This window comes from Acanthochromis polyacanthus, chromosome 15 (genome assembly GCF_021347895.1).
Source record: "Acanthochromis polyacanthus isolate Apoly-LR-REF ecotype Palm Island chromosome 15, KAUST_Apoly_ChrSc, whole genome shotgun sequence".
NCBI classification, from domain to species: Eukaryota; Metazoa; Chordata; class Actinopteri; family Pomacentridae; genus Acanthochromis; species Acanthochromis polyacanthus.
Window position 1 is genome coordinate 19,107,326 of NC_067127.1, and position 23,070 is coordinate 19,130,395.

At 38.9% G+C, this 23,070-nt stretch overlaps 1 protein-coding gene across 1 annotated transcript; it reads left to right on the forward strand.

The window, feature by feature from the left end:
• The first annotated feature begins 474 nt into the window (after positions 1-474).
• Positions 475-17,430, forward strand: LOC110952674 (rab11 family-interacting protein 2). The gene is made up of 6 exons (XM_022196327.2): positions 475-675; positions 1,877-2,472; positions 5,866-6,272; positions 8,410-8,764; positions 10,452-10,527; positions 12,637-17,430. The coding sequence occupies exons 2-6, from the start codon at positions 2,120-2,122 to the stop codon at positions 12,859-12,861; spliced, it is 1,416 nt and encodes a 471-aa protein (XP_022052019.1). The 5' UTR covers positions 475-675; positions 1,877-2,119; the 3' UTR covers positions 12,862-17,430.
• The last annotated feature ends 5,640 nt before the right edge of the window (positions 17,431-23,070 follow it).

Consider the following 23,070-nt stretch of genomic DNA (forward strand, 5'->3'; position numbering starts at 1 on the left):
GATAAAACCAACACAGGCAGGTGTGTTTGGTTAAGATGCACTTGTCAAGTGGGCTGACAAGCATGTCTGTGTTCATTCAAGTGAACCCCTTATCTGCACCTCCATGTCCCACTCATGAGACAAAAGCACTTCCCATGTTTGTATGATTTACCTCTCAAGTAAAGTGCACCCTCGAGCGCACGCACGATGTGCATGCACACACATGCACGCACATAACTTAGAAGACAGTGTGTTCCCTAAAACAATTTAACCGCCTCTCATTACTGCTTACCTGTTTAATAAGCCCTCAACTCGACACTGACAGTGAAGAAAACATCGTTATTTTCTGTTTTCTTTATGCTTTTTTCTTTTTCTCTTACTATCTTTTGGTTTTCGACAGGTTTAACGACACCTTTATAGTTTGTTTTGTAATCGACCGTCGGAGATTGCGCGTGAGACTACCTTTAATTGACACTTGAACTTTCACCGCGCGAGCAGGAAGTGACGCCAGACTAGGAAGTAAAGCTGTCATCTCGCCGACAGCAGTGAACAGCAATGGAGTGCTACAACAACGGCTGCTAATGTTAGCTGGCGCCTGAAACCTCAGAAAACACAGAGTGAATGTGTCGGCGGGAGCAGCCTGTGCTGAGCTGAAGCACCGAGTGTCCCTGGAGTGAAGCTGAACATGACTCCGAGGTAAGCAGCTGTGTGTGAGGGGCTCTGTGGGCTCAGTAGCAGCTAGCAGCGTCCAGCTAACGCTGTCCTGCAGCCTGACTGAAGGTAACAGCAGCAACAACTCGTGTAAACCTCATATGTTGCCTAGCAGAGTTTAAAGTTACTTCGCGGCACGATTGCATCTTATCAGTCAGGTTGATAGCAGATGGTTGCGACAAACCTGTGGAAAGATGTTTCCTTAAAGGACAGTTACACCTTAGTATGATTGAAGTATCTGGTTATGTCAGTTCTTGAGTTAGAGACACCCTGTAGAGATGAGTCATCTAAAGACACTTTGAACGATAGAATAGTACAGTTTAATACAACAGCAATAGCAACATTTGCTCACAGGGAACCCAGGGCGTCCTTTGCTTTCTTGGGTTTCTATGTATACTTTTGTAGGGTCATAACTTTGGGTTAGTCAGGTAGTCTCATCGTTAATTAAATTGTAGAATCTTAGCTTTACTAATCAAATTTGCTGAAATAATCTCCATATTTGAAAATACTGTATGGTCTTAGACTTTTTACACATTTTAGTTTGGTGAAGTTGTCTTTTATATTATTTTTGTAGGGTTTTATCCTTGACGACTACATTAGTTAGGTAAAGTTACACTATAAACATAACATCTAAGATTTTAACCTCGATATTTAACTTGTTTGGTTGATTTGTAATGCTAATCTTGGCCCTCAACTGGAAAGCACTTGGACAATGGCTGTTTTTTAAATGAATGTGTCCTATAGAAGTAACAGTGACTTGACCTAAACATTTTACTTGAACAGTTTTTAAAAAAAAAAAAATCCCAGCCAGAAGCTCTATAATCAGTTACAGTGAATTATAAAATAATGTGTTAAATTATGCTACCATCATCCCACTGAATGACTCACTAATACAGAGACAATAGACCAGCATCAAAATGTGTCACTGACTGAGATCATCAGCTTCTGTCTAGCATGGACTATATTTATAGATATTGTGCAAAATCATATAGCATAATTTGATTTCTGTTTATTCTGTATTTTATGGTATTATAAATCACATGTTGGTCCAAGTGACTGCCATCAAAGTTGGCTGGAATCATTCGCTGGATTAATATCAGTGCTCCCTTTGCTCCGATATGAGTCATGTTTTGGTTCTGGGAAAGAAACCAATGCTGTTCTGTTTTTTTTTTTCTTCTTTTTTCAGATGACTCACCAGTGGCTTGGACATCTGTGATTTGATAGAAGATGAGGCTTGCTCAGTTCGTCAGACTTGTCATTGCTCGTAAAGATTGGTACGATAGTCACATAAACCACAGCGACATGGACAACAAACTGTAGTGAATTGTGATTGTTGCTTTTTGCACATCACACTTGCTAACATTATTAACTACATAAATTACATTTTAGTTTGTATTGAATGGATTTTAGTTAATAACCAGTGCTGACGATGTCACTGGGCGAGCAGTCTCAAAAGTGGTTTCCAACCCATGTCCAAGCCACTGTTCTTCAAGCAACCAGTTTACAGCCCAAGGGCAAAAATGGCACCAATGATGCCTACACTATCATCCAGCTGGGCAAGGAAAAGTATTCAACGTCAGTGGCAGAGAAGACACTTAACCCTGTCTGGAGGGAAGAAGCCTCCTTTGAATTACCTGGACTACTTTTGGAGGGCAACCCAGAAGTATACGAACTCTGCCTCATAGTGATGCATCGGTCCTTGGTTGGGATGGATAAGTTCCTGGGTCAGAGGTCCATCAACCTGAACGAAATATTTGATAACAAGGAGAGAAAGAAAACTGAGTAAGTAACAGTACCAATCATGTCCGAGATGTCACAACAAGCCCTTATTTACTGTTTGTAGTAGACCTGCATTGGTTTGCCTTCCTGGTATAGGCACTGGCTACTTTTACTCTGCTGCTGTAGATTTCAAACGGAATTAAATCGTTTGACACGTGTAAACTCATTAAAATAGTCTGTCCACCAATAGCCTTAACAATATACAATAAATGATTGTTTACTGCAGTATTATTCTCATTAATTTTTGCCCTGTTTTATTTATACCAAATGTTTTGGGAATATATGCCTCTTTTGAATTATCAAGGAAGCATAAGTTAAAAAAGCATCTAAGCAGTCATCTAAGCAGTTACTGCAAGGCCATTAGTTTACAATACTACACCTGTTGGACTACTGTTGTGTTACTTTGTAAAGTAACATTAAGATCCTTTTGAGAAAATACCTGAGGCAATTTTCTGATTCATATATAGATGGTGCAGAAAAACTAAAAAGATCAATCCAAGGAGCAGTCTCATTAGTTTATAATAATTAATAATTGGACTGCTGTTATTGCATATCACTAAACTGATATGAGGTGTCGCGTTTCAATCTTAAATTTTGATGTAGTGCATTTCATAGTATGAGTGATCAGCATCACATGTACAGTGGTTAAGCTGTTTTGTATGTGATCCTTGTATCTTGTTGGTAGAGGACCAGACTAAAGAGAGGAAGTGGAAAATATTAGCAAAACTATTCCAGTCGTAAGTGGATTATTACAGCATGCGCTAAATCAGTTGTTATTTGTCACATTTGCCACACATGTTACTTCCATATTAGGCTACACCAGTGTGCTGTGTTTTGCGTGTTACATTCTGCTTTCAATTAAGTTCATGACCTAACTCCTTTATACCACATGATTTAAATACCATTGCATTGTCCTTTATTCTCCTCATGTACTTGTCTTAGAAATACATTTTATTAGTTAGATCTTTTATGGTTTAAAGAGCACAAATTAAATTGTTTGTAGCCCAGTATAGGTAAACTGGTCTCACAGAAAGACAAGATTTTTTTTCTGCCTTGGTTTTAAACTAACACATCTGTCTCAGATGAGGTCGTACATTTGCGCTTAGTTGGTGACTACATATTGGTGAAACTTGAATATTTTCCATCTTGCTGACCCTCTATTGTTTGAGGCTTAGCAATGAATTGGCCTACATTGTTGAGAGATTATTTTTAGCTTAATCACTGACACAGTGAGCACAAGTTGGCCTAATTGAAACGAGTGGAGCTGGCCAAACATGTCCTTTTAACCACTCCTAAACTGACAGTTTTTCTAAGGTGTGACTAGAATATCTTTTTTGTCTTTACAACCAAAAGGACACAGGTTTGAGTTTTGACTTTTTTTTTTAGTGCGGAGTTTAGTTGTTCTCTTCATGTTTTAATCTTAGTTTGGGTGCCTTCATCGGCAAAAAAAAATTAATATTGCAAGTAGGGGGAATTAGAAGCTCCAGATTCTAAATAGCCTATAGGTGTGGTGTGGGTGGACAATAGTGGGTGTCTGTCTGAGTCAAGCCTTTCATAGACGGGTGACTTATGTCGGCTCTTCACTCTCTGTGAAATTACCGTGTATAAGACTTGAGCAGAGAAAATAATAAGGTAAATGAAAAAATAAATTAATCCACTATACATATCATCATAGCTTAAAGAGGCAGTATTATATTTGCTAAACTTAGGGTGTCGACCCATACAAGTCCAACAGACACATATTTCTTAACTCTACATTAAGCAAACAGGAACTGAATAACCTAATTGGATCTGGTGTTAATTAGCTCGCTGCACATTTCAGCATGGAAAGACATTAGCACACTTCCTCTTTGCCCATCAGTAGGGAGAATCACAATATGTTATAATCAGTGTGGATGGGTTTTATTTATTTAGGTGCCTGAACCGATGCACCTCGAGGCTGTGCACTTTTTCAGCAGAGGTCCTGTAATGGATATGCTCATGTTGCTCGTTGGCCTAATCCCACACTGCAGCCGTACTTGACAATGATGCCGGGACCCTCGATACTATATCCACACTCCACCGCGGGTCTGTGTTCACCGCGGCCCATCCGCAATGTTTTTGAACTGACATATTGGGTAGGAAAGCCCGTCTTGATATCTGAGTAGGCAGCCCATAATTATCGCACACCTGTGTTTGTTGATTGTGAGGAGTTTCCCAGCGGTCTGGGCCCGAGTGGGAGGATTGTGGTTCCAAGCACAGGGAGGTTTATCTTGGCCTTGAGACACACGTGAGGTGCAGCCTCGGCCCCACGGCAGCGGCATGCTGTGGCTGCTGATCAGTCTGAGCGCGGCGCACAGCCTGGGAATTGGACCCAACAAGGCCTTTCATGACTGAGCTCCTGCGCCACGAGCTAGACAGTTTAGAATAGCGTTCAACAGCTGCGGTTTTTAAAAAGCCAATACCAACACTTTTGTTGGATTGAACTGACAACTGATATTTAATGCTAGACTTTAAGGAATACGACAAATCTTCATTTAAATCCGAGAGGAAATATCTGTAATTGGCCTAAAATAAATACAGTTATGCAAATATGTTTTCACTTCAAGGCTTCTCCATTAGGACAAAAAAAAATATTAGCTTGATTAAACAAAACCAGGATGGAGGTGGATAAAAAAAAACTGATAATACACCCATAGTGTTTTTCATATTAATGTAGTAATTTCAGACAGAATGCATTGATAAATGCTTGTTTCATCCTGATGCTGGTTTCCTAATAGACACTGTCACAAGCCCTATAACACAGAGGATATGTCTCATTAGCATGTATGAACTGTTGTGTCACCCTGCGATGTGGCTTTCCAGTTTCCCAATTGCTTGTCGTTGCATTTCTGAACAAAGGCCAGATTTGTGCAAATGCCACTTTATTTCGCTCAGAGCGAAGGCATAAATCCCATTACTTCCAGTTGAAAAAGCAGAGAGGTTAAACAAATAGAAGCCCAAATGCAGCCTGAAATGGTCTATATTATTCTGCAGAAGGCTATTTCTTATGTTCAGTTTGCAAAGAATAATGTTTATCCCTCTGAATGATAAATTGTATTCTCACTTGTGTCAAAAAAGTTCAAACGATTTAAGCCTCAGCATTTGTGTTTAGCTTTTGGATTAGTCTGCTCAAATTAGCCTTTTCAGTGGTGTCCATAAAGAAGCAGTTAGAGCACATTAGAAAGAATGTGGGCTATTTTTTCCATTTGTCACATTGTTTGATCATGTAGGGACTTTTAGTACATTCTGACTTTGTATACCTGTCTCCCTGAATTATGTGTAATCAACTCAGAGGATTTTTATAAATCCTGCTCTTTTTATATAAATTGTCTCATTGAATTTGCTCAGCCTAAGCTTCCTGCATTCTCATTTTAGCTGGTATTCCTTGGAGTCCAAGCCAGGGAAGAAGAAGAAAGATCGAGGTCGCATCCAAGTCAGCATTCAATTCATGAGGAACAACATGACCGCCAGCATGTTTGACCTGTCCATGAAGGAAAAGCCCCGCTCACCTTTTTCCAAACTTAAAGACAAAATGAAGGGTCGCAAGCATGACAGCGGCTTTGGTGACACATCTTCAGCCATCTTGCCTCGCTCCGCTGTGTGTGACTCGGAGCCCAGCCGACCATCCGTCACCCCAGAACCGCAACCTCAGCCTGAAGCAAAGGTCAGGAGGCCGCTACTGGCTGGGGCCCATAAACTCTCTGCAGCCCATTCCATGTCAGATCTCATTGGGACACACTTTCGACCCAAGCTGGACTCCATGAACTCCATAGACGAGAGTGGTGAGCACCAAAGATTCTGTTTTCCAGGTTCATACGTGTCAGTTAGATACAGTAGGTCACATTTTCAAAGGAGTGAACTTTGTTTGCTTCTTACCACATGCCTGAATTGTGTTGGCATAAATTTAAATAGAACCAGTGATGTTTCTTCACAAAGTCAAGCCACTGATGACCAGTGAGTCATTAGCAGTGTTTCCGTTCTGGACTTTCATGTGCATTTTAAAGTTTACAAAAGTTCAAATTTCCTAAATACTTCCTTAATTTTGAAAAAGCTTTTTTATGCTGGCTTGTGGTAGCTTTAGACTTTTTTTTAAAGATGCTTAGTAATAAAGTGATTCTATTCTAATGTCCTTCATAGGTGATGCACCCACCCTTTTCTAAATAAATTCTGACATAACAAACATTTCACTTGTATAACTGATCAGCTGTTGCTGCTTTTTTTGTTGTCTTTGCTTTCAGGCAACATGAAACGTAGCCAGTACCAGCTGATGTGAAAGAATATTTGCAACTTGCCCAAAGAAAACAATTTCTAAAGAATTCTCTCAATTTTTCAATCCTCAATTTTTAAAGTTTTATTTGATTCCTCTTCTTTCAGAATGTATAGCAGTTGATAAACTAATTTTGTTTCCAGGTCTGTCTACTCTTCACCGCCACCTTCTGAGGGAACTACAGACTTTGTTCAATCATTCAAGAGCTATTCATATAAACAAGCCTCATTTTCATTTTATTTTTTCCAATTTTATGTTACATTTTAAAAGTGTGCTTCAAATTCTCTTGACAGTTATTTAGACATACGGCTATTATTACATTCTGATTTTCTTGTTTTTAAGAATGGAGGACAGAAGTACCAGCTCAAGTGTAATGTATAAAAAAGTTCAGCAAGGATGAAGGCCTCATTTCTTATACATTTTATTGACAGACTACGTTTAGAAGCATACTGTTTTGCATTGTGGTGGAGCCTCTCAACACAATGTTATAGTTGTTCACTTGCTCTAAGTGTCTTGTTCTTGATTTGTGACTGTCTCAATACAGACACAGAATGCTGTTGCAATTTCTAGTGGTCACCAGGGGATGTTGAGAGAAGTTCCAGAGCTTAAGGAATATAAAAGATATTTACAGTCTAAGGTATATAAACCTCAGCTCAAATTAGGGGTGAATTAAGCCATTTATATCAGTCTTTGGCCTTTATTCATTCATGTTTCTATCCTTATAAAACTGACCCGAAGGTGACCTGATAGCCCAGTGGTTAGGACACATACCACATTAAAGCAGTGAGTTCCAGTCCCCAAGTTAATGTTGCTGTGACTAATATAAGAATTGCCTTATAAAATGTAGTTTGTTACACTAAAAAACAAGCGGTTTCACTTTTGCTGATGATTTAAAGTTGTTGTGTTTAAAGTGTAAATGCTACTAGCTGCCACTTGCTCTGTCCTGCATCGTGTAGCAGCTGAAAAAGAGAAGACGGTCAGAATGGTGTGAACTGAACTGGCTATTTTCTCACCTCCAAATATTTATGTGATATCAGTTGCTGGTTATCAGTCGTGTTTGACATTACAGAGAGGTCATTTGTGCTAAAACGGTCAAATTTTGCATTTCTGCTCAGCAATCAGAATTATGTGATTTTATTTTTTTCCCAGTGACTTATCTGTCAAAGTACGATTATTATATGAATATTTAGAGACTAATCACTTATTGGAGGAAAGTTCCTGATGATGATTTTTGAAAAGTTTCTCTGTGATATTTAGATTGCAGGGAGGAGAATATATCCAAAGCCGTGAAGGTAGGAATGCAGATGTTACAGGACAAATCTGACAAACTGTCCTAAACCACTGTTAATGAGTGATTACTATGCTGCAAGACCAGCCTGGAAATGCCATGAATGATTTTTGCATTTTTTTTCATTCATGTCTACAAAACTATTCAAAAGTGTTAAGGATTTGATTGCTTTGATTTGACACCATCAGTGAATGAACAGCTGATAATCCTTAAATCTTTCACAGATTTATCACATGAAATGAAATCAAATAAAACAGAAAACAATCACATATTTTGCCTATTGTAAAAATGTCATTGGTTCTCACCATAGAGTCTATCATAGCAACGTCACAGATTGATGTAATGTTTTTGGTTTCTCCTCCAGGAAGTACAGGTGGCCCTCACAGGCGTTCCCAGAGCGAGGTGCCAGGCTACCAGGACGGCGAAGCACACAGTGACCCGTTCACTGATATCAGTGACACCCTGCCACAGAAGTATGCCACGCTCCCACGCAACCGCAACCCATTTGAGGGGGAGCACGGGCAGCTGTGGGACCGGGCAGAGCGGAAGGAGAAAAAGGAGAAGGTCAGCCTACTGGAACGCGTGACGGGAAAGAAGGAAGGCCGCAAGACCAGCAATGGAGGGCGTTCGGGGAGTTCTGGAGACCTGCGTTCCCCCAATCCTTTTAGTGGGGACTCACAAGCAGACACTAATCCATTCAGCTCCAACTACAAAGCCAGGTACTCCTCTTTTTGTTCTTTTTTTTTGATGATCTTACCTTCAATCAGTTTCTTGTCTGAGGTTGTTTGTTTTCTCATAAACAGTCAATTGATTAGTCATATGACTGAGGAAGCATCTTAGATAATCAGTATTTACTACAAGAGTCCAAATTTTCTTTCCCAGTCACATCACTAGTACCCTTCGTGGTCACAATAATTTTACAAGAAAAATGCAAAAGGCTGTAACTACAAAGTATAATATCTCAGAATATTCTGTGAAAAGGTTGAAATACATTTTTTGTGTATTAAGGAATAAACTCTCTCTAAACTTTACGTTTCAAAACACAGCATACTTCAGACTCTTATATTTCTCCCATAACGACATTTTATTAAACGTGTCTGTTCTTCAAAGCAAATATAAATAAAATCCAAAATGAGCAACAACTTCTACAAATGTGCACCTGTCTGGTTTATACAAATATAAAGTGAATGTCAGGTTTGATAATAAAGCCAAAAAATGTATCAATAAAATGTTTGCTTTCAGTCAGTATTGCTAATTTTACCTTTAAAAAAAAAAAAAAAAAAGACAAAGAAAAAAAGGTCAATTTTGAATTCAACCATTGAGCTTTATGTTTTAATTATGCCCCTTTACAGGAATTTGCACCTAAAGCATTTAAGTGAAACTGTGGAACAGTCTATCAAATCATTTTGTTATTTCTGTTGATGAAATGCATATCGTATCATTTTATCAAGGTGCATAAACATCTTACAGTCACATTGGTTCTACTGTGATCATGAACAATTGAACATTAATGTCAACTGCTTGTTTGATTTGACAGTGTATTTTACAATGATGTGGATGTAGTCTGTGTGACTAAGAAACATCTCTAGCATCCTGCTATGCTTTCCACTAAAATGTGCACTTCCATGTCTTAAGTGTAGCCTCCATACATGTGGCTAATAATCGTAGTTTGTGTTTCGGACAGCAGTGCTTCTTATACTCTAGCGTATCACTCCTGTGCGTTTTTCATCATATTCCATGAATCATCTCACAAACCCAAAACGTGATCTCGCAGCCCCATGGGACAGCCCCTGCACCACAGGATATTGGTTACAGCATTCCCATAAAGTTTTGAATACCTTGTTGATTGAAATCTACTATCTGATGGGACCCCCTTCTCTCCGTCTCATTCTCTTGTCAAGTATTGTTGTTCAAACATTTGCACTGAGCCGTTTACATCTATTTCTTGTGTTACATAAGGAGTTGGTGTGCACTGTGGCTAAGTTCTGGTTTATCAGAGTGGAAGGTGTCATTAGTGGCTCTTTAGAGTGCCTGGGCTTGATAACGGAGCCCTCTGAGCTATAGTAATGAGATCCTCTGCAGAGATAGACCACCCAATTAACCACTTATCTCTGTAGGCACTAGTCCATCATCTTTACGGCTTTGTCATACACTAGCTCAGTGGTCATTTGAAATGTGGTGCATGAGTGCAAAAAGCGGGTTTTAAAGAATGTTATTTACTGACACGACAATGCATGTTTAATTTTTTTGTCAGTCTGTTCCTTTCTTCACCCAGATGTGCCTTATTAGCACAGAGGATTGGTACCTCAGAGCCTCTATGAAAGTGAAATGCGGATAAATATACCCCAAAATGTACTTTGTATTGCTTCGGTGTGATTACTAACTCTCCATTTCATTGTTTCCTAGTGATAAAAAGCCAACAGGAAATGACAACATCACCTTTGGGCAGAAGAAGAAGAAAGACATCTATGGCAAGAAAAATGTAAGACTGCAAACCCTCCTTGTAAAAGCGCCTGATTTTGTCACAAGTTGTTGACTTTACCCGACAGAGACTGAGATGTTAAAAAAAAAAAAAAGTTGGGCATCTCTGTCATTAGTTTATGTGTGCTGTCATGCAGATTTTTAATGAGAGCTCTTAAGTTTTGTTTGACATAGCAGCTGGTGACATTGATCTGTGAGGTCTGTGCAAATTCAGATGTGCCATTCAACTAATTAGCAGCTGCACACATCGGTCATCATGTCTGATCCCATCATAATTTCAAGTGGTGTGAAATTTTGGGCTAAAAGGTTAGTCACAGTGGTGTGTTGCATTGTTTCTGTAATTGCATTTTTTTTGTAGAGAAAAGGCGTAGAGACGTCATTAGTTTTTCTTTTAAATGATTATTACATTATTTAAACATGATATTGAAACCGTTTCATAGTCTATGATTTGTTTAAATCCTTTTCTGGTTTAAAAAAAATCTACTCTTCACAGACTATTACACAGCAAAACCGGTATATATGAGGAAACGGAGGGAGCGGTAACTAAAGTGATGCCTAAAATGTGGAAGAGAATGCTGATAATGGCTTTCCTCACCTTTCTTTGCGGGTGTTGAGGGCTGTCGGTATCCACACATGTGCCCCCGTGCATGCCGCTGTGCCTCGCAGAAATGGCAGCTCCCATTTCCTCTGCTTCAAGGCCCTAATTAACCACATGCAGGGGGGAGGGAGGGCAGTGAGAGATTTCAAAGGACTGAGCTTTTAGATTCTCAAAGCTGAGCTCATTAGAAACTGTAATGACACAACTGGAGAATGCCAAGTGTGCGCCTTATCTTCTCCTCACTACTGATCGCAGAAAAATGGTCATCATTACTTTGCCAGTTCATGGTCATTTCCAGGCCTTTGTCACCAGCCACTAAAGCTCCTGATTATTATGCTGTGTGTGTGTATATGCGTGTGTGTGTGTGCTGGAGTGTGTGTGTGAGAGGGAGAGCCAGCCTGTACACGTACACTCACTTACATGTGAAACCAACCTCCACTTCCATATGGCTGTCCGTTCTCTTATTCCCTCTCAGATGGCTTAAGTGCAGTATCTTTCAGTGAGATGTCTTTTCTGTGTTGTGTGTGTGAGGAATAGGTTACTGAGCTCTGTTCCTGAAACCCTCCTTACGTTGGACATTTAATCTCTGTGGCAAATATTTCATTTTGGTTTGTGTCGCCCCACAGTAGCCTCTATGCTGTTCGAAGCGATAAGATACCTGGTAAGCAGTCCTGCTCCAGGTCTTTCCACATTGTCTTTACCCAGCAGTCGAGGCTTGAATGGTGCATGGGAGTGGAAGCTGATAAGTGTGGTATTTTAAACAGGGTGAAGGCTTTGCTGCTCTATCCGTTCGGGGGAGGATGCCCAGCACTGAAGCGATAAAGTGGTCCCTCATTAAAAACGATTACAGCTCCTCTCGTACCCGCGCAATATGATCTGCACATACCGTACCACACTGCTCTGTCCAAATAGATTGTCCTCAAAGAGCAAAGCTGGGCTTGGGTTGCATCCTTATTTTGGTATTTATTAGCATGACCTTTAATTGTGGAAATATGCAGTCTGGCATTTCCCCCTGAAAACAAAGATTCCATTTTTGGGGAATTTTTTTGACTGTTGTTTACAGACTTTTTCTGTAACCTCTTTAATTAAAAAGATTCTAAATGCTAGGTCCATGTCAAAGCGCAGTCCCACTAGAGCCGTTAAACAGCTCTTGATTTGTCATAAACACTGTTGACAATATCAAATCATAACATCTGCCATAGAATTCATTGACATGACAGTGGCAAAGCCCTGGAGAATAATCGTATCTTAACAGCTCTCAATTAGCCTTTATTAAAGACGGAGAACAAATGATAAACACATGACAGTTTATGTCACATTAGGCCAACACGCCTAATTAGTCTGTTTTGTTTTTTTCTGAGCAAACGTGACAACTTATCTTTACCCTTGTCTCACTTGTCAGATGCTGAGATTTCATAGCAGATCATTCAACCATTTCAGTCTACTTTTACAACACGATTTTACAGTTTGGTAATCCGCAGCCTTAAGTTTTTCGTTGTTTTTCATTCTCAGGAGGTGACACAGGAAAGCGTGGCCGCCTATAGCAACTTGTCCTTTGAAGAGGTTGTGCAGGAACTCATCAAGCAAAAAGAAGTGGTGAAAAAGAAAGACGCACACATCAGGGAGCTGGAGGACTACATAGATAACCTACTTGTACGGGTCATGGAGGAGACACCGAGTATTCTACGGACACCCTATGAGCCCAAAAAGAAGGCGGGGAAACTTTCGAAGAAGTAGAAAGAAAAGACACAGAGTGAAGAGTTCCTAATGAAGGTTAAGCAATAGCTCATGTAAAATAAGTGGGAATAAATCAGATAATTCGCCTTTCTGATTGAGTTACTAAAACATTTTTATCCTTGGAATATAGTTTTTAAAGACTTTTTTCAGTGTTTTGGTTATTTTAGGTCACACAGGTGTTTGCCCTCTTCCTATATTTCTTCTTCATAATCACATTAGCTCCCTTTGGCATTGTTAGGTACATATGAGATGCTAAATTCTGCAGCTGATTGAAGTCAAATTAAATCCCTGTATTTGACTTTATGTTCGGCTACATCGTATGCACTTGTGAACCCGCACGGTCTGTTGCACATAAAGTTGCCGTCATCTGCCGAGAAGCTCTTACAGTGCAAATGCTGCCAAATTCGTGTTTACCAGATGCTGTAGTCACACTTATGTGCTATTTGCTGAAAGATGGTCAAGTGATTTATCAGATGAAGCTGTAGTTTCTGTTTACAATCAAGTACAAGTCTTTAACTTTCTACCTAGACTACGATACACATTCATCAGAGACAGCGTCAGCTTTTTTCCCCCAAGCCTTTTCTATGCTGCAAATGTGTATGAATTCAGACTGAGTGATTCATAGATATTCCGAGAAAGACTGGGAAAAAGCTACAGTTGCTGGGTGGTATCTGGAAGTCTGGTGTCTCTCAAGCTTCCTGGGTTGTGCATTTTTTTTTTCCAAGAACAAATGTACATTCCTATTATCAGTTACTGAGTGAACATTCTTGATTTCATTTGTGATGACTATCATTTAATATTCCTGGACCAACAGTCTTGCAGTCACTGGCTGGAGGTGATCATTTTAATGACTTTAAGTGCAATAATCGCATCGTAAGTATGTTGCTTTATATCCTGCTGACAATGTTCTTGTTTACATTTGAATCACATCTTTAAGTTGAACTTATCTCTTCATTATTATTTGATTGATTGGTACAGCCTCTACTGATTGTCCGACCTTCATCTCCTTTAAATACAGTCTGTATTAATGGTACCTAGCTACACGTCAGTATATGCTAAACAAAAATTATTTATAAGTGTTTCATAGCTCATTGACATGACTATTATTTTTAATGTATTTCTAAAAGCACTACTGTATCCTGGTACCCCCTCCCCAAGCAGCTGTTTTACTATACAGATACACAAAACAACTCAGTATTCATCTAATTTATATTCTAGTCACAGATTAATTGTGTGTTGTGCTTCAGTATATTCCAGCATGTCTTTATTTGTTTTTTTGTTTCTGAACAGTCCAAATACTGACATAAGATATGAGAACATCTTAGCACTTCACTGATTACCAATGATAATCCACTGATGACTGTTCAAGGTAAACGACCAACGGATGTCATTTAGGTCACAAATAGCTGTTTGTCAGCTCATGTCAGAACTGTCCTCATTTTACTGTTTTGCCATCACTTAAGTTGCCTCAGTCTTATGATGCTAATGTCAAAACAACATATGTTTCCACGTTTAACAATGCTCCTTAATTGCGTTAATTGATCGGTTTCTACTGAGGAAATGCTAAAGGGGGCGTCTGGTTGATCTTACCACTGGTACCAAAATTAACTTTTAGTGTCAAACAGAGGCCTAGGGTCACACGTACATGTGCTTGTGCAGTAGCATAGTCGCTAAATGATGGTTAGGTTTACATTTTTACTAGTTTATTCCAATTTGAAGGAAAGCAGCTTCATCTACAGTGTTAAACATGCTTTGTATTGACATGATGACTATCATTTACTCAACATATCACACTATATCAGCCAATGATCAATCTTGTCCTGTTTGCTGGTGTTATTTCTGGTGTTTGTATCTCTCTTTAATTCCTTTACAGTCTTAAAGTATCTGACCTTTACACTGTTTGATACCAAACGACAGGTGAGGAAAAACTGCTACACTGTATTTGTAGAATGTCAGCTGTTGAAAACGCAACAATTTTAATTTTCCATGAATGTTGCACTACTGGCAAACACATTTTCTCGTGCTTATTATTTTCTGCTGCTGTGAAAGTAGGTTTATTGGATGGTATGGGATCTCTTTTTGGACTTGAAGCCAAAATCTCCTGTTACTGAATGTATTGTGGCTGGCTTTGAAATTCTAAAATGTATACAATACAGTACACTGACAAGACCATTGACCTTCGTTTGCCTTTAAAGTATTTGGTGTATCCAAAGAGATCATTTCATGTTTTGTTTTTTTTCTCTCTCTCCTTGCTGTTAAGTTGGACAAAATTGAGACACTTTGTTATGGACAAGAAGTACTGTTGATACATATGGTTTTGTGCAATGATGTAACACAGATGTTGGCTAAATTCCTTTGTGTTGGAAAACGGTTATTTTGTAATGCCAAAAATGTTCGAATCAGTTTGTGAAATCGTGAGTATTGTGTGATATAATTAAGAAGATACGTGGATAAGAATCCATTTCCATGATGGAAAAGCTTCTCACTGATTGCCTTCCTACATTAGTTGAAGTGTAAATTCCGTGTCTTAATTTTTTCAGGCTTTACCGACTGCTTTAACTAGTCTGCATTGGTAGTTAGCCAGGAGTTCATGGACCTTTCCAAGCTCTTAATACTTCCTTTGTATATACTGTATAGTCACTTTGTAATATTCCCTCTAGTCCGTAGAGTTCTTGCACATTTTGTCAGGCTGTAGAATGTTGGAAAATGTACTTTCTGGGGATTTATATGAGGTTTAGTCAAAGTACAAGTTTAATTAAATATCAAATTTCAGAACTGGGTATAAAACTATTCACCACCATCTTTCACTTGAGCTGAACTTCATCACTTACTGACAGAAGGTGGTACTAAGGCTTTTTGAAGCTGTAAATAATTTCTCTTGTTAGCAAAGGAAATGTGTTGCTTTCTAGCACTGGCATTTTATGTGGGTTATTATGTGTGTCGGTATAAAACTCATACTGTGTGTGGAACAGGTGATTTACACTCATGTCTACAATATGCCCCAAAGCCAGCTTGATTCACTTAAACGATGAAACGGCAAGAGATAAGATCTGAGAACATTTAATGTCAAATACATCTGGACCCTGAGGTTATTTAGTTCAAGTGAAAAATGAGGGGTGAGTAGTTCAAATTGATTAATTTTGCCTGTCATTTTTCTTCCTTCAGCTTGATTGATACATTTGCTTTATGCTTTTACATAATTTGGTGTTTTGGTACATGTCATACTAAAACATAAATTAAAATGAAAAGCATCTTCAAATCATTTTCTAGCACAGCAGTGTAAAGGGATACATCGTGAAAAAAACAACAACAAAATCTGGATCATTATTGTACTCCTTCCTTGCCTCTTTGCATAATGTTTGTCATCCAGTAAATGGCACTGTTTGAATATGCAAAGCGCTCAAAATGCTTAGAGGCACATTTTCCGATTAAACTTGTCCTGTGCCATAATTTAAGTTTATATAGATTGTGTGCATCAGAGTGTTGTAGGTAAATGTCCGCCTTGTTCCGAAAAACAGTGAAAACATATGGGGGCTGTTTCCTTGTTGACGAAGCATGCATTGAACCTTTTGATGAAGATGACATAAAGCTCGAGTCGGATCTCACAATCCTCCTCTGGCAGCCTTTTAAGTCTTTCACTGATAATATGATGCTGCTTGCCATAGGCCACATACAGCTGCCAGACACTAAGACTTAAGCTCCAGCTAAATCCCCTGACGGTGCTTGTAATGTGGCACACAGTTTTGAAGGAAATGATGACTGTGTTTATAAAAGATCTCGCCAGTTAGTAGAGCTTCATTGAGTTTACAAAATTGTACGGCAGCTGGTGCACAGAGGCCAACACAATTAAACCTAATATGAGTTTAGCGCACTAACATGGTGGAGACCTAGAATGACATTTTGGTACTAACACATGGGTCTTCTTCTGAATGTTCACTGTGTCTTGCAGTTCATTCAGACACACGCCTTGTATTGTAATGAGTTCGATGAAATGAGTGATTGGATTCTTGTCATTTCTGCATGTCAGTCACATGTTTTGATCATGTAACACTAGATAAACTATATGGCTTTTCCTGATCTAGAAACCTTCAATCCACTAGGTTGGGTTCATTTATTTTTTAACAAACCTCATCACACAACATTGCTGTAATGTATTGATCTCTGAACTGTACAGTGCATAAGTTGGTCGACAAATGTGAAGGTAGATTAACTTCTTTTTGTTTAATATTTTCACTCTGTAGCCAATATGCAAGACTTTCATACCTGGATGCTTGGGGACAAGAATGTATGTACTTTTTTTGGTATTGTAGTTCTTCAGACACATTGGGGTGTAGAAGATTGTATGCATTCTGACAACAGTATAATGCTGTTAATGGTGACTGTATGTAAAGTGCCAACAAAAGCACTAATTCATAAGAACTTGATGCATTTCTCCATGTGCTACAGTTTGTAATATTGACTTTTAGATATCACCACCATTATAATCAATTTCCAATGTTTCACTGGATGTAGCTTGAAAGGCACAAGCAAGATTGTATTGTCCTTTTCAATAAACTCACTGTAAAGGAACACTGTTGCTTTGCTTGTCTGTTTTTGCGGCAGAAACATCAAAAGCTAACTGTATCCGATGCAAATCTTCCATAAAGCAGACTGCTTTCATTTAACACCTGTCCTATCGTTCTAATGGCGAAATTAAAAGCCACTCTCAATTAACTCCGATCTCACTGGCAGTTAAACCATGATTAGTGTTTCTAATTGTGCTGATTTGTGTCAAGCTTTTGTTTCGTCCCCGCTCAAATTGGCTCTTCCTTTTGTTCCGGGGAAATTCCCATGCCCTCCTGGCAAAAGAGACAAGTGGCATCGTTTGACAACCGAGTAGCAAGATTGCTTGTTAAAACTCCACTTTAATTTGCCTATGTGTGCAACAAGGCTGTGTGAAATCTTTTGGGACAAGAAACACTTGTGTTGTTTACCAGCTGATGCTTTTGTTGGCTGGCTGGCTTCGCCGTCTTCCCGCCATGCAGCAGGTTAAAACATGACCTCTCCCCTGTCACCTCAATCTAGTCGTCCCTGAAGAGGTGCATCTGAACAGTGCAGCAGCTGCCAGTGCACACGGCGGCACCACGTTACAGCTGACGATGAAAGGTGCCAAGCAGAGGTAACCATGGACACCAGGAGTACACAAAATTACTAATAACACAGTTCATTTAACCCTCCTGTTGTCTTCATTTACTGGCACCAAAAAATACTGTTTCCTTGTTTCCTTCAGCGAAATTTCTGAAAATTTGCAAAACCTTCAGGATGAAAATTCAAATAATTCCTTAAAAGTTTCCCCTAAAAGTTTATTTTAAAAAAAAAATCTCCCAAATTTGGCAAAAAATTTATTGTAAATATTTTCAAAAAATTTGCAAAAATGTTCCAAAAAAATTCTAAAAATATCTAAAGTGATTACAGATATATCGGTAAAACTTCTAATATTTTCTTTAAGAACAGTCACATAAAAATCAACCAAAATCCAGCGAAATTCGCTGGATTTTGGTTGATTTTTATGTGAATGTTATTAAGAAACATTTTTATCATTTCTTTTTTCCACCAAAAAATGTTCAAAGATTTTCCGAAAATGTGGACATCAGAAGTTTCACTGTGAAAATGTATTTTTTCCCACATTTTCAAACTTTAAACCGGGTCAATTTTGACCTGCAGGATGACACGAGGGTTAATAAAACAGTTTTTCAAGATTGCAGGTGACTGAAATTGTCCAAAAATCACCTGTGCTGGCAGAATAATAGGTAAAACATTTCTTTATATGAGACAAAATTTATGTTTCCAGTGATATTTAGACGCAATTATGCTCATAAAGTTAAATTCCAGATAGCTGGTGTCAGAACTGACAGCTTATATTATGATTAATGTTTTATCTCCCTGTGTTAACTTCCAGTCTTTCTGGCAGACACTGAACAGAAATAGTGTGTAATTGGGGCTTTATGTAGGTGTCACCTGTTGTATTCATAAGCTAATTGGCATACTCATTGTCATCCTTACACATTCATCAACAGATTGAATTTCACAGATCCCATCTTTTGTACGGCAGCGGCACGTGTCATCTGAGTGCCTCCTAAATTAAAGCACTCATTGTTCATTATATCATATTGCTGTAATTTGAGGAAATATCCAACAAACGTGTGATGTAAGATTCTGTGGGTACGATGGGAGCCCAAGTGTGCCAGAAAGGGCCACCCACAGGTCACCTGCACACCCCTTTAAATATGGATGGGCGTCGAGGCAGGGATCAGTGTCACCCTGCACGCGTCTGTGAATGGAAGTGCCTCGGGCAATCGTGGAGAAACTCATATGACAAGAAATTCAACAGATGGATGAGGTGTTTTTAGGGAAAAAAGCAGACCTATTGGGGCAGCTGGTCTGAACTTGCTGCATGACCGGGGTCCAGATGTCAAGGTTAACCCCCTCCAACTCCCAGGAGGACCAGACCCCACCCACTTACCCACTGCAGGACTCTTTGTTGGATAGTTAACTAATCTGAATAGGTGCTTGAGATAAATCAGGTGTCAAACGAGCGGCGCATCCTGGTGTTGCTCATTGTATCGGTGGTATTGTCTTCCTCTGATAGCTGCCACGCGTCTGGTATCAGGTGAACAAAGCCAGATGACAACCAGAGGAAAGAGAGAGTCTGTCAACAGGGAAGCAAACGAGGGTGACGGATACAGACGAGAACTCATGGAACTGCAAAAAGGATGCGGTGTCAACAAATAAGCATAGGCTTATCCTGGTCAAATATACATATATTTTTTTTTATTGTCCTTCCCAAGCATAAACGTTCTTAAATCCTACTATGATTGCGAATAACAACCAGATTTTTGTCTATTTACACGCACTATCACAGCTTTTTTCCCCCCAAATCTATAACTCAGACAAGCCCATCTGCTGGTGAACATTTGTTGACAGAGTAAATAGTGAGATTTTGGAGTTAAATGTACAGTAAAGTACAGAGTGTCTGAAGAAGGCCTCAAGCATTCTGCATACGGTGTGTATTTACTAAGCTCTGTTTTCTTATACATTATGGAAGAGATTTTGTATGAAGTTTCTTAATTTTCTAATATCTGAGTTTTAGCCTTGTCAACAATTTTTAGTTTACTATAGATCCATGAATGTGAAATGTAATAACACTACACTGCAGATCAAGTGAGTAAAATGCTAATCTACCTGACAGCAAATCTGACCGCTCAGACATCAGACGGGCTTTTCTATTTTCCATCAGGTATCAGATTTTTTATTTATGGCAGTTACAGTAGTTATAAATATTACCATGTGTTCTTTTTGAGTAGTTATCAATGTCAGTTTTTTTCTAACATCTACTATTTGGGGATTTAGCTGTCCTACTGCTGCTTTATTTCATCACATTTTTAATGTTAACTCTCATAGTATCTGGTAATATCTGGTGATATCAAGTCAATAGTTTCATCAGGTGTGGGTGTCCAAGGTTATAAAATAACATTTTGTGATTTTTTTGGTTTGTTTGGCTTTTTACTAAATATGAATAATAATACTCTAGAGCCATACATCAGAATTCAGCATGCAGATATTTATGCATGCATAAAGGACCCAAAATAATATGACACGTTTGATGAAAATGTCAAGATATTGTTCAACTGCAAATAAAAGTCTGATCTTTTTACTAAAGTCAAAATATTTTTCTGTCCCGTCTTCTTTTTGATAGATTTTTATTTAGTTACACTGTGTCACAGCAGGATGTTTGAAGCAGTGACATTATTATGCTTCCTGTAACTATATGCAGAATTTGAACAAAATATGGCAACAGGTAGGAATGAAAAGACATGTTGCTGTGTTATTGTAAGTTGCTGTAGTTAGAAAAGTTGTCATCTGACTATGGACAGATATTTATTGTCAGAAAGAAAGAAAGCAAATAGGTCTGATTATTATTATTTATATATTGGGGGTAATGGATTACCAAACTTTTTCTCCTCACCAGCACCAGCATGTCTTCTCCTGGACTATTTAAATAGTATATAATATTTAAATAGCAGGTTAGTAACATTAACATTAAAGTTTAGTATATACTCTGAAAAAAAAACTATAGTCAATAGTTTAAGTAACCCTTGGTCTGCACTTCCTGTAATGTGATTGTGGAACTAGAAAAAAAATGGTGGGATGATTTTACCTTGCCGAGAGTGCAGTGTTTCTACTTTGGAATTCATTTTTTTTTAAATCAAAGATAATAATTGAAAACAGCGCACAAAATCTACAGACTCGATGTGTGAAAAGCCCAACAACGCCTCTGTATGAAGGTAAAATTCTGTCGCAAAAGCTCTTTTATTGTTAGCTGCTCGTTAATTACCTGTTGTCCGTTTGTATTTTGCTAGTGGTTTAGCTAGCTCGCTGGCTAAACAGCGAGCAGGTGCTAGCTCGCTAGTTGAACCTTAATTAGCTAATTTTGTGATTAGCATAAGCTAATAACACTGTTGACTTTTAGATGGGTGTTTAGCCTATAATTTTAGCCACTTATACACAGGAAACATAGAGATTGGTAGTTCGTAATCCTGTAATTTTGCTTGTGTACACTACGTTGAGACTGTTCGCAGACCAGGCTGTTTTGGAAACAGGTCGAGCTTGAAGATCACTCAGCAAGTTGGTGAGCGACTGGTCTCATTATCACTGTCTGAGCAGCTACTGCCTGAGACTTATCACCTACGTGTTGGGAAATACGAGCCGTCAGCCGACTATAGGTTTGCATTTAGTCATTTTTAACTTGCAGTTGGCACCACAAGGAGCAGATGAAGTCGTCAGTGTACAATAACATGAAAGCAGTGATGGGAAACTAACTGATCATTTTGTTAGTCCACCAGCGACGAATTACATTTAATAATCAACCACAGCTAATACACAGTATGTTGTAGTGACACATTGTGTTAATGATATTTAACAATTAAATGCAGCTGTTTGTATCCTATGTCTATATTTTCTGTGTGGAAGGAGGTTTACATTTCTCCTAATCTAAAACAGTATATGTCAGAAAGTGTTTTGTTTTTGCTGTGTGTTATTTTGCAAAGTTCACTTTTTAACTATGATTTGTGATCATCACCGCAGGCTAACCCAGAAGCATGCAGGCTGTTTGCTGGATAGATCACATTAGAACTTTGCTGCAATAGCTCAGTAAAGCCATGCTAAAACTGGAGTAATACAATCAATCAATCAGTCATCTCCTGACTTCACAGCACAGGAGAGCTCTGCTGGAATGCTGCTAAGCTGCAGATGTACCAGCCAAATTACTCCAGAGGGGAATTACCAGGCCATAAATCCAGACGTCAGGAGGATAGCTGTAGCCTATTTCACGGTAAAAAAAATCCATGCAACTTGTTTTCATAACTTCATAAAGAATGTCTCACTGTGCAGGGCTCAAAGTTATCACGGCTGACAGATCTAAACATGTTTGCATCCAAACATGGCCTCAAATCATGGGGACTTTACAGATCGTCAGAATCTGCTGCACTCACTCACCATGTCCTGACAAGCCCCTTAAAATGAATGATCTGTAACATGACAAACTGTGAGAGCAACTAATAATCATCCTCTGCTCATTCATAATCTACTGTAAATCTGAGGCATGCTGCAGCCTGCAGGTTTTTACCCTTCTATAGATATAAGCTTAGTTGTTAAGTGTGTTAAGTGATGTAACAGGCTCATTCAGGCTGAATATTTTCATCCTCAAGTCTTACCTGTATTTAAAGATCCATCATCATTATGTGTTTGTTATTGGATCTAATGGTTTTAGCAAAACACATGATCCTTTCACCTATTTTATTTGTGCAATTCTCGTGTAAGTAGCAGGCAAACAACAGACATACAGTCTAGTCAACACGACACAGTAACCACTGGCATCAGATTGTTGGCAGGTACCGCGCTTCATTATTGCTAATTAAGATGTATAAATATGCTGTCTGGCACTTGACTTGTCGTTTGCAGTGGGCCATTTTTTTCCATCAAACTCAAAAAGCGCCAAGGTAGACAAGGTGAGGGCACGAGTACTGGTAGTGATGCTGCAGTGTGTACTCTGTGGGCACACTTCAGCTCAGCTGGCATACATCTGACTGATGCCTTCGGGTGCCAGCAGCTAAACAAGCCCAGGTTTGAGGGGAGAGTGTTGTACATTTGGGCTGAGCTAAGCAAAGTCTG

Excerpts from the sequence above, each read along its gene's own strand:
- LOC110952674 (XM_022196327.2), top strand. The coding sequence starts at position 2,120 with ATGTCACTGGGCGAGCAGTCTCAAAAGTGGTTTCCAACCCATGTCCAA. Across the intron at positions 6,273-8,409 it reads GAACTCCATAGACGAGAGTG|GAAGTACAGGTGGCCCTCAC; the intron begins GTGAGCACCAAA and ends TTTCTCCTCCAG. Across the intron at positions 10,528-12,636 it reads ACATCTATGGCAAGAAAAAT|GAGGTGACACAGGAAAGCGT; the intron begins GTAAGACTGCAA and ends TTTCATTCTCAG.